The 12,710-nt window shown below is 33.2% G+C and overlaps 1 protein-coding gene across 5 annotated transcripts in view; it reads right to left on the bottom strand.

The window, feature by feature from the left end:
• LOC110097683 (general transcription and DNA repair factor IIH subunit TFB1-1) overlaps positions 1 to 12,710 on the bottom strand; it is a 40,000-nt gene that overhangs the window by 4,293 nt on the left and 22,997 nt on the right. For 3 of the 5 annotated variants that reach the window (XM_020824196.2, XM_020824194.2, XM_020824198.2), the window contains exons 18-19: positions 10,733 to 10,780; positions 6,891 to 6,959 (exon numbers count right to left, since the gene is read on the bottom strand). In XM_020824196.2, coding sequence (XP_020679855.1) covers positions 6,891 to 6,959; positions 10,733 to 10,780 — 117 coding nt within the window. Of the gene's footprint in view, positions 1 to 6,890; positions 6,960 to 8,517; positions 8,614 to 10,732; positions 10,781 to 12,710 lie in introns of those variants that run through there. The other 2 variants (XR_002303225.2, XM_020824197.2) reach the window with 2 other exon arrangements.

The following is a 12,710-nucleotide window of genomic DNA, read 5'->3' as shown; positions in this document are numbered from 1 at the left end:
GGAAAATAAAAGACACAATTGCCCCTAGGGCAAACATAAAACAAAGCCCTCAAGTGAGGGTATAAATGGAAAAGTACAAATAACAAATAAAATACATGAAAATAAATAGACACGATCGTGGCCGTTGATCTTCGATGTCCTCATCAGATTCATCTTAAAAATTAACTATATTTAAATAATCAGAAAAATTAATTTAATAAATTAAGTATAAAATTTAATATTAAATGTAATAAATTAATTTAAATTTAATCTATTTTAAATTTTAATTAAGCATCAAAAGCATATATTTGTCATTTACAAAAAAAACAACAATAAAAAATTCTCACATAGCCTCACCACTCCATGTGAGTTTCTAACACGTGTGAAACAAAAAAGCTATATAAATCATATAAAGTGAAACTTCCCAAGTGATGTGGGAATAAATAGCTATGTTGAAGTTTTCATGTTTACAATACATACACTATTTATTTTTAAACAATTTATTTATTTATTATTATAATTTGAGTAATAATTATTTTTTAGTTGAAAAAAATTAATTTTTATCTATTTCATTTTTTATATATTTAATTATATGCAAGAATGATTTATATATATAATTTTATAATGTGAATTTGTTATATCATTTATATGTATATATTATATCTAAGTATGTAACATAAATTAGTAATAATTTATATTAAACTATATGCTCATATGTAAATTAAATTTAGATTAAAAATCAAATTTTAAGATTGAAGATGTCCAGGCCAATTTTCACAACCTTGGGAAAAGGTTCAAGAGATAAGTTCAAAACTCGGGGCAATAAAATTATTATTTATATTGAGAACCTTCCAAAACTGGCCAACCATTAAGAAAATTATCAACTTAACAAAGATTAATTTCATACATAATGAATGGAACAATAACTTGATTGTATTCCAATTAAAAGGGGATCGTAATGTAAAAATGTGTGGTGTCATATTTGTCAACTTGATGTGATAAGGTTATATTTGTAATAGTATTTTTTTATTAGGGTTTTATTATTATTTGTTCCTTTTTTGTCTTTTAGTTTTTTTTTATTATTATTAATTAATTAAGGGTAGAGTGGTAAATTGTGTCTCTTTTAAGCTTTGGGGTGTATAAATACCTATCATTTGTTTTGAAAAGGAAAGTTGGTTCATTTTATTTCAGGTTTTTAAATCTGAGAGAAGAGAAATATCTCTTTTCCTTGGGGTGGATTTCCCCTAAAGCTTGAGAGGAGAGTAAGTGACGGATTGTAGTGTGTTTGTTATAGGATTCCGCTAAGATGGAAGCTTCTTTCTCTCATCTAGCCAGCAGTCTTGATCAATTAACAAGGGCAGGCGCTAAACTGCCACAATCCGCATCAAGAGGGCTGACCTGATGCTGGAGTTGGCTACCAGCAGGATTCCATCATTTTGTCCCCGATCTGCAGCTGTCCTGAAGTGCCGCCCTTCCTGTCTTTCTTGTTAGCAGCATAAAGAGCACTGGAAACAAGAAGTTCAAGAGACTGCCACCTGGAAGCAAGGACGAATTCTGTGGTAGGTCTCTGTTGTCCATTTTTTTCAATTCTGAACAATAAATTGTATCAAGAATGGTGATCTACTGATTGTCTTTGGGTTCTATGTAGGTGTAATGAGTAAATCAGTATCTTCACTGGTTCAACACCCCATTCTCTACATTTTGGACTGGTGGAAAACTGGAGACCGAAACTGGAAGGGAATCAATCGCCAGCCTTTCAGTCAAGGGAAATTTTTCTAAAGAAAAAAATTACAGCAACACTGGTGGTCTTGAGCTAAATTTATAAATCTGTTTTGTCTTTTTCTTTTAATTCATTAAAAAAATTGTTTAGTCACCAGGTTTTCAAAACTAAGTTCCATATTAGTTTTAAGACTTCTTCGAAGTTCTTAAGGCTGGAATTTGAGAGTGTTTTTGTGTCCTTCATTGGTTAGTAATTCTTCCTTCTTTTCCTCAGTGTCATGATGAGATAAAAACAACCCCAAAACTCTATTTCCTTTCATTAATTGGTACCAAAATTTTGCTAACCAGTAATAGATATGAGAGCTTTCATGCTTTAAAAATTAATTTGATTTCCTTCTTTAAAAAACCTGGTTAATATAGGTGCCAAATCATTCACAAGGAGAGAAATAAAGCAAAAAAAATTAAAATAAAATGACGGATGCATGGTTAACCATGGCATATTGGTTTAACCACAACATAATAGCTATTTAAATTTTCAATTATGTTCAAGGTTTTGACATACCGTTTTGCAAACAGAACGGGTAATAAGTAATAACCACAACCCATGCTAGATATTGAACTTTTATTGTCAAAACAACTGTTGAACCATGTCAGACTTTATCCAAACACTTTAATGGCCCCATCCAATTAATATATATTATGATAAAATATTTACATTACAAGAGTATATGTTTGGACTGTCAACTGGTCAATTGAATGATCCAATAGATTCTCCAACCAAATCAGGTTAGTCAACCAAGGTAGGCTACTAAGAACAACCCAAACTTAATCGACCGACTAGCAGGGAAACTCGTTTGGATAAATCCAATCATATTGATGTAAGAACCTCAGGCCTAACCCAAACCCATTGGGCTTAAGTTCTAGATGACGGCAAAACAAAGGTTACAAACAAAAGGTTACACAAACTGCTCATAAAGGCTACATAAAAATCACAAGGAGACAAGGAAGGGGGATCAACCCCTCCTCTCTACTTATAATATCTTTCCCTCATCTAAAGAGATGGACAATGGTAATGCTGATTTTTATTTCCTTGTTTTATGAATCAGATGGCTAATGAGCATTAACCTCTCTTATTATAAATAGGGGAATTGTGTAACTTTTTACGCTATCTATTTCCCACTACTTACCCTTACTGAAATGGAATTGCATAGTATCATCTTTCTCCAACAAACGGTCACTTTCCCTCTCAACAAACAATAATAACTCTTTACGCTAGCTATTTCTGACTTCTTACCCTCAATACTCGATAGCATCAATCCCAAACACACAATTACTCAATCGCAATAAAGAGAGATTTGCTCCAAGGAATAACTCACTTTTTGCTACTATGTTACCCAGGTTATATATTTCCAATAGATGTCCAACCTCAAACTAACATCTAAGTTTACTAATTTTTTCCCTTATATATAGTTAAAAACGATATTTCCCTACCAAAGTTGAGAAAGCTCCTCCTCCCGTGGCCAAAAAAACACCCCCGTTCAATACAAAAAGGTCCACTTCTTCCAATCTAAACGTACTTCATGAAAACTTAGCTATTGAACCCAAAGCGATCCTATGTAAAAAACCTTCCCTTCCCTATTTGAATTCCCATGAAGACTTTATCTAAAATAGACCATCTCATCATTTAAATTTTGGACCATCAAATAAACTAAAACCCTAACCATCCACCGACAATAAATACTACTTTCCACACTTATCTGATGGGGGAAAAAAGCGCATCCTCATGAGCAATAACCATCAAAAAGAGAAAAATAGAATATCCACAAGTAAATCACACCAAAAAAATAAAAAATAAGATTTATAAGATTCAATTAGATCCATCTACAACCACAATCACACCCAAAAAAAAATCACCAGTTTAGAAAATAGTACAAGGATACAAATATTATTTTGCAATATTTTGTTATCTTTATTTCCCTCTCTCTCTCTCATGCATTTCCATTTCTCTTACATTCTAACAAAATCAAAACAACAAAAGAAATACCAATGGGCTTCGAAATTTTGAGCTTTTGGGGCCCTAGCCTCTCCGCGTATGTTCAAGTAGAATTTTAACGGATTATGTTTTGGGGAAAATTTTCGGAAGGCAGATTAGATAGAGATAGGACACTACTAAGAGATTTTGCTCTCTTAGTGAAGACTTTAATATCTGATTTTTGGTTTTCTATAGGAGCAAGCCCCTATAGTTATTTACCCCTCTCGATAATGAGAGCACTTTCTATTAAGACTAGTCATTAAACAGATACTTAATATCCATCATAAAGTAGCAACATATTTAAATGTTTATAGTTTAACATTTAAAATTACAAATTCACCACCTTGCACTTAAAGGGAATGGTGGAGGAATGATGATAGACCCGATCAAGATCTTATGGTTTCGTCGTCATGGTCCCTAGTCCACTTAGTTATAGGAGGTAGTAGAACCAATCTGACCGAATGATAATTTTCGACAGCCATAGGTTGATTTGTACAAGCATACCATGTAGATATGGGATGAATATATATTTAAAAGACGAATTCAAGTCAACCTTAGCTAACAAAGGGCTTTTTGTACTATCGACTATACCATATAATTAATTACTTAATGGTAATAACCATTGGGGAACATATGAGCTTTTAGCCATGACCATAATATAATGGAGTTATTCGACTAAGTCACGAGATCAGAGGGTCATGGTCATAATAATTTACCATGTAGAGCCGTCTGGCCAAATCACAGGTTCTTTGTGGAATTGTCTAGCCAAACCACCAATTAGAGAACCATTCATAACCATATCACGTGGAGCCTTCAAGCCAAACTATAGATCCTGTGGAGCCGTCGTCTTGCAAAGCCACTGGTTAGAGGACAAATGGAACGCCCTTACTAACGGAAAATTATTTGAGAATGAATCTTAGTGATATTCTAAATTTGGAGATTTGCTCTTTGGGAGCTAGAGTTATCATTGAGTTCATCGCCTTCACCAAACGTTTGCGGATGGTGAATGAATTTTGTTTTAAGTTATAAGTAATTAATTTTAATTTTAAATATTAATTATTATATGGATATTGAACCTAAGAGTTTTGATTGAATTTGAAAAATAACCCCTCTTGTTGATATTAGCTCTCAACACGGCCATCATCGAGATGGCGTGAAAATTATTTAAAATATATATATTTCATTGAGGTTTAGAAGCAATTTGAAAGGATAAAATCCCTTCAAATTGATATTAACTTTTAACATGGCTATCATCAGAAATATAGGTAATTTTATTTTATATATTGAATCTTGTCAATTTTGTTTGGCTGCCAACAAAGGATTGAGCTCAATTGATGATTTAACAAATTTGTTATGCGAGCGCAAATAAATGAGAGTTTAGTTTTTACGATGAGTTTCATTCAAAGAGCCTCTGAAGGCCTAATGTAACCATTAAAATTAAATATATTGTTACATTTGTCATTAGGCATTCGCTTGTTAATTCAAGTCATGTTGACTCCAGTCTTTATAAGGAGAAGGATTGGACTTGGAATTTAACATGTACAATATTCTCAGATCTTTGAATTAGGAGGTACATGCGATGGTCAGAGCACATGCGAGTAATTAATTTGAAAATTAAATTTTAATTAATGAGCTTTTAGCACATTTGTCGAAGTACATGCAGGGAATTGAAATTTCTTTTTAAATTAACATGCACGTTTTTCGATGTGTTCACGTGATGCACTTGCACTAATTTTTATGTATTTACATAACATATTCGCATGCATTTAATGTAGTGCACATCGTTGGGTTGTAAGCTTCTCGAGGTAGTGACTCGCTTCTTGAGGTGGTAACACTTTTCTCAGGATTTTTGCTTGCTTCCAAAGGTTATTGCACACTCCTAGATGTGTTGACATGCTTCTCGATGCATCGCATTTAAGTTTAAGGAATTATATTTTAATGCATGAGGTAGGATTTTAAAAAATATAAAATTTAAATATTCGCTCAAGAGTTCATTATTTGAATGTGCGCTACATTTAACTTTAAAGTTTAAGAAAAACGTTTTTTGTCCGCTTGTACGATAGTTGTGGAGGCGAATTGGATTTCAATTTTTGTGTATAGGAGAGATGTTTAGTTAGTTTTGTCTTATTCAAGTTATCATATAATTCAACATAGTTCCTAGGGGATGTTTGTTCAATAGACATTAGGTAAGCTACATTTTTAGTAAGGCTCACGGAAAATACTTGCATCGGATCTCATGCCACATAGGATTAAATATGAATACTCAAAGAAGACCAATTAAATTGGACTAGCCCGAATCAAAATAACCTGACACAATCTGATTTTGTTTCGATTGAAATTGGATCGGACTGACCAATTAGCAGAAAGTTCAGAAAGGAAACTGTTCAACGAAATAATTTCTAAGAGATTGAAAAATGGTTCTTAGCTGTTTTAAATTAAGATGGATCAAAGGCTGGGCATGTAAAATGCTAATCTCAAAGAACATGTAATGAAACGTGCACATAACAAAAATTATTACAGGAATGTATACTTAGGATTCATGTAATTGTAAACAAATGTTTAAATGTGAAAAGTTAATTTGGAATACGATGGTTGTTTCCTTGTTCAAAAAGCTTTAAGCATACCACCAGAATTTGAACTTCAGTAAACTTTTATAAACTAATACATTTTTTTATTCTTAAGAGGTAGGATACGAAATGAGCATATACGTGAAAAGGTTGGAGTAGCTCCAGTAGAAGATAAGATTAGAGAAAGTCGCCTTAGATGGTTTGGTCACATAAAACGGCGGCCTTGCGATGACCCGGTTAGGAGAGTAGAGGTATTAGATTTGACTTTTGTTAAGAAAGGTAGGGGTAGACCTAAAAAGGCCTGGTTAGAAAATATTAGGAATGACCTTTCTTTATTAGATTTAAACGAGAATTTGACTTTTAATAGGACACAATGGAGAAAAAGGATTCATGTAGCCGACCCCACGTAGTGGGATAAAGGCTTGATGTTGTTGTTGTTGTTGTTAAGAGGTGCGGCCGAATAATCTGGGATAGCAAAACTGTAGCAAAAAATGCTCAAAAAATCTTTTAGTTTTGCAAACAAGTTAAAACAACTACTCAATGTTAAAATTCTTAGAGGAAACAGTGCCTGATTAGATTAGAAGAAATAGTACCTGAAGCATAGGATGAACAAGGAGGGAGACCAGATGTCGATAATCTGACTGCACTGATTCCTTTATTTCCTGGTAATTCATAAGAAACGATTACATTCCACTGAACATAAGAGAAAAACATTAACAGCAGAAACCATTATCGAACTAATTGAAACATAACTTAATGAGCATCGCACATCTAATCCATTCAAAGACAACCCAGATTTTTTTGCTTTCATTAAACAGGTTAAAATAAGTCAATCTCCAGTTTTAAGAGCACCAGTCCAACAAAAATTCACATAAATTGGCAAGTCAAGGATGTATGCATCAATACCGAAAGTGCAGATGAATTCAGTAGCAACATAATGTTAGGTAGAACTTCTATTAAAAGACTAATTTAATGATATTTATCAAATGTAAGCTCCATTAAAAACATATCTTTACAGTAAGATCCATTTTTCAAGGAAAAGAAAACAACAGCCTTCAATTCTAAAGATTAAACATACTTGTCAACAGAGGAAGAAAAAAACATATCAAAACACACCAAAAGCTTGCAGTCTGTATTTTAATTATGCTATAGAGTATAGCTTTAGAAGCAAATAGTGCGTGTTATTGATTTGGTGGATGCAACGAAAACATGGCTATTTCGGCTGAAGATGAGCATGATGAAGAAGATTGTGCTGAGGAATATGATAACGATGAAGAAGATAAGGCTACTTCGATTTATGATAATTATTAAGTTTTAAATTTTTTTTAATTTGAATCTGGCGTTTATAAACAAACTTTTACGTAAGTTTTCCTTAAGAATATTTAGGGCCATCTTTCTTTATGAAAGTCTAAGCTTTTAATCAAATTATCTTTTGAAATTTTATACATGTTAAAGTTAAATAATTTAATGCTCTACTTACATGATTTAAATTTTCTTTTCTTTTTACTAACGATTTTTTTCAATTTCCTTATTGAAAATAAATAAATCATTTATGATTTTTTATGATTTGGTTTATTTTAAAATAGAGAGCATTAGACTACACAATACAATATATATATATATATATATGCGCGCGCGCATCTATTATTTTAAGGTTAACTTAATTTTGAATTGAGTCATAAGTAGGAATTTGATTTTATAGTGCTAAATCTATTATCAAAATTGTCTACAAATGAAAGAAGCTTCGAGGTGATGGCAACGATATAGTTGGTTGAGGGGTTGATCATCAACATTGTCAATAAATTAAGATAATCAATTTTAATTCAAAAAGCAACCTAATTACAAACTAAATTTCATCATCTGCCTTTTATATAAAAGTGTAAAGGGATATATTACATGGGTTAATTTCATTATATATACCTTTTATATGAAAGTTTAAACATTCAGTTTTAAAATTTCTAACTTATTTCATTTTAAAAGTGCACTTATGTGAAGTAATAAGATGAAAATTTGATGTATACATTAAGATGTTTGAAATAGTAAATTTAATATCTAGTAAAATGAGCTTTAGAAAGACCATGCATATAAATAGGCTGATAATGTAATAACCTGTACAGGTAGCGCGACAAAGACAAGCCTTTCGAGAGGCAAAAAAGTTGCGTGACAAAGACCAGCATTTCGAGAAGCAAAAAAGTTCTTCAGTTAAGATATGCATAACGACCTGTATAGCTATGGCAACAAAGGCAAGCCCGTATGGATACAAAAGGGTCCTCGACACAGCCTTCGAGCTCACGGTAGCAAAGAAAACACTCCCACCTACACAATATCTTCTAAAGCTAAAAAAGAGTTGTATATGATAAATGTGATTAACAAAAAAAATTCATAGCTGGTTAGCTAACATAATGATAATTATACACACTTGTTATTAAAAATTGTTAATACCTAAAATTGTAATATTTTATCTGAAGTTTTGTTTCTATTTAGATAGTTTGCTTGCAAAGTAATAAGAAGTTAATTCAGCTATTTCTTATAAAAGAATTATGGGTAACATATGAGATAATACATAAGTAAAATTAATTTTTTATGTTAATTACTTTTTGTCTTTAAACTGTTTATATTACTGAATTGTACTCATACTTTATTATGTTAAATATTATTTCAGATTAAGGAATGGACAAGATAGAACCCACATAAGGGTCCGGTTTTGATATTTTGGATTCAAAGTTTTACTGTAAGAAAGAGTTTTGATGGGTATGTTCATTATGATTTATATAAGTTTTGATAAAATACATAAAATCTTGAAATTGTTTTAATACTTTGTATATGAATGGATGATTATTGTTTGAATTTGCTTCATACTAGAAAACATTATAATGTGCTCAATGGAACGGTCAATGTTTTAAATTTCACATAAATTAGAACTTATAATATGTAGAGTATGGTAGTGTATTTCTTTGTTCGTCTCGTATCGACCTAGAAAGGTCATCATAGGGTGTGACAATATAGCACTATTTGACATTAACAAATATAGGCCCATGTTAGACCAGTCCCTGGACCGGTCCAGTCAGTCCATCTGGGACCGGCTTGCGTATAATAGAGGCGGAGGAGTTTCGCCTCCCAGGTGACTCCACCTTCCGCGTGGGGTCCAACAGGTAGCAGTTAAGAGGAATTAATGAGGGTTGGGAGAAAAAATTCAAAGGAATGGCTGATTAGAGATTTTATCTATGATTGCAAGCTTTTTTTTTTGGGGGGGGGACATTTAGGCCCTTTAAGGCAAACTCACACACTCAACGCATACACATAGACTCGAAACCTGAACCTCTTAGTTGGAAGCCTAAGCTCTCAACCAATAGGCCAAGAAGAGTTGTGTTGATTGCAAGCTTTAAGTAGTATGTTTTCCTAGGGTTAGAGAGTATCGAGTATTTTTTTGGAATTGAGTTGTTCTTCGCTGATTTGGGCTCTAGCGGCATCTAGAGATTTGGTAGAATCGGATCCTTCTCTCCAATTGAGGATCCATTGTATCTTGTGGTTTTCTTCTCTATTTCATCAATTGGAAAGAGTTTTCTTATGTTATTTCTCTTAAATTCATCTTGGAGATTAGGTTTGGATGGCTGAAATTCAATTTCAACCAAAGGGGAATTGATTTCTACAATTAGTTCCTATCATAGTAGTATTTCAAACTATGCATACATAGCTTCTTGTCTTATTTTTAACATAGAATAAAGAAATAAAATTCAATCATACATTCTCTCATTGAATTCCCTCTTCACTTCTCATTTTAAATTTCAAGAGTTTTCAATGCAAGGAGCTCGCATCTTCAACTGCTTTAAAGGTATACTACAGTTCAAGCTCAGCCCAGGTACTTGATAGATTGAGCAGCAAGGACCAGGATTTTTTCAGTTAGAACTTGGTCCATGAGATTTAGTTTCATGCCAAAAGATTTTGAGGAACATATCACACTCTTGTCCGAATTAAAGATTAAGCAGATTTATTTATACAAACATGCTGCTCATTTCTCTCTGGAGGTGAATTTTTTTTATCCATTATAAAGTTATAACCAAGTTAAGAATGGCGTAAACAGACTTAGTGGCCTTGCAAGCCTACCAATTCTAATGCTTGGTTTGTTAACAAAACATAAACTATCAATGTTTATTTATATTCTTCTAAATAACTTTTGGACTTTGACTATAAGGAACAAAGTTGCTGTGTATTATTGAATGCCAGCTATATAATCCGTATTTGTAAATTAAAGAGCAACAACTACTACCTTATTACTCTTTAAATAAAGGAAAAAGAAGTTCACAAAAATAATGATGACTGAAATATGATAACACAGCAAAAAAAAAAAGAGCTACAAATATGCAAGTAAATAGCACCATGCATGAATAACTTAGAAGAAGAATTAATGGGATATCAAACATTGAGATAATGTTACCTGGAGCTTGTTGTATATTTGTGTCATAGCCTCCTTCAATCTTAAAACCTATATAAAATGAAAGAAAAAGAAAGACTAAGACAATAAGGAGCATGCGATTTAGCTGCATAGCATGAGAAAAACTATGATGCATTCCACGCATCGATCAAGCATAATATCTGCTTTAAAACTTCAGAAGAACCTAGCGAGTTGCATCTAAATTTCAAAGCAACTTGATCCAAATACCAGGCCAGCTGTCACATTATTAACCTAATGTTAACCTCGACAACCGTTTTGAAGTTGATCCAATCGAATATAGTGAAAATAGCACATATAAAATGCGATGTCACACAAAATCGCTTCAAAATTCCTTAACCAAAATTGAAATCACTCGAATGTCGCCTATCTCGTGAAACAGACCATGCTGACATGTCAGGGACATTGAAAATAGCTAGAATAGACACATATATTGATTAGGTAGCCACACGAGGCAATTTTAAAAATTCACTCATGCATGAAATGATATGAAATTAATTTACATCAATGATGAAAATTAGCAAGTCAATTAAGCACGTTAATGTCTTTTTTATATATAATTTAAAAAATATTCAAATTAAATAATATATATAATATACCCTATATTAGAAATAATATTGATAATATTAAAATTATTAAAAAAAATCCTCTCTCACATCCCAACTTCCCTCAATCTCATTCACAGAGTCAGATGTTCAACTCTATTAAAAAGAATAAAAAAATAACTTATCTAAAACCTACCCATCCCCATCCATCCTTCATATGCAACCCTAGCCCTCATGATCACTCTCTTTTTTTGCTCATCTCTCCCATCTCTGTCCCATTCTCTCACGCCTCTGCTCCTATCTGATTCATGCAAACCCTCAATAACCAAGCAATGAGAATGTTACACGTGGATCTCGCAAGGAGAAGGCATTCACCACCCAATAGCGTGTGAAGTGGTGAGGAAATCATAGGAGGAGCACACTTAAGAAAGCTCAGCCAGATGAGGAGCTTGCAAAGAAGTAAAAGAGTTCATGAGGCTTAAGAATTTAAGTTAAATCCTGCTCAGAACGTATTTCCTAATGCCTCCACCATCCTCATCTTCTTTGGCATCATCCTCATCAAAAACCTCCCCCACCGATGCAAGTTGCGTAAATTCCTCCCTCTCTCTTCCTCTCATTCTCTTTGTCACTCTCTCTTACCCACTCTTCAACCTCTCCACTCACACAGTCTCTTTCTCAATTTCTCCTCTCACATTTTTTTTCTAAAAGTCTCTCTCTGCCTCTCCTCACAGTAGCTCTCTTTCCTCCCTTCTCCCTCTCCTCTCACCCACACTTTTTCCCTCACCCTCTCTCTTTCTTCCCTTCCCCTCTCTTACTTTCTCTTTCTAAGCTTTACTCTCTACCCAAACTCTCACTCATTCTCTCTCACTTTCTCTCTTCTTCTCCCTTTCTTGCTCTCCAGCTCTCTTCTCTCATTCTCTTCATGTCCTTTTCTCTCCAAAACTCCCACTCTCTGCCTCTCTCTAAAACACACTCTTTCACCCACTCTCTCCTACTCAATCTTTCTCTTTCTTTCTCCCAAAAAAACGTATAAACAGAGAAAAAGAGGAGGAGAAATATTGTGTATTCCCCTTATCAAATCATTGCAACAATGAAGGGGAGAGATAGAGAGAGAGAGAGATGACCATTAGTGAGTCTATGATGGACTCTAAAGGTCGAGAATCGCTTAAATTTTGGATCACTTCTTTGCTCGAATCAAGCTTAGGAAAGTATCAATGAGTTGACTAATGAGCCAGGTCTAAACACACACTCAGATTGATTTTTCATGGGGTGGACTAATATTTTATCTTCAAAGAACGAATATTGATTGAAATTAAAATCATTATTGGCTCGTATTAATCTTAAATCAAAATGACTAAATAATCCCGATTGAATTGAGGTATTCTATAGCCAAACCTAGCTCAGCTAAAAATTGAATC

The sequence above is a fragment of the Dendrobium catenatum genome, unplaced genomic scaffold (genome assembly GCF_001605985.2).
Source record: "Dendrobium catenatum unplaced genomic scaffold, ASM160598v2 fragScaff_scaffold_1481, whole genome shotgun sequence".
Taxonomy (NCBI): domain Eukaryota; kingdom Viridiplantae; phylum Streptophyta; class Magnoliopsida; order Asparagales; family Orchidaceae; genus Dendrobium; species Dendrobium catenatum.
This window is presented reverse-complemented; position numbering and strand designations above follow the sequence as displayed.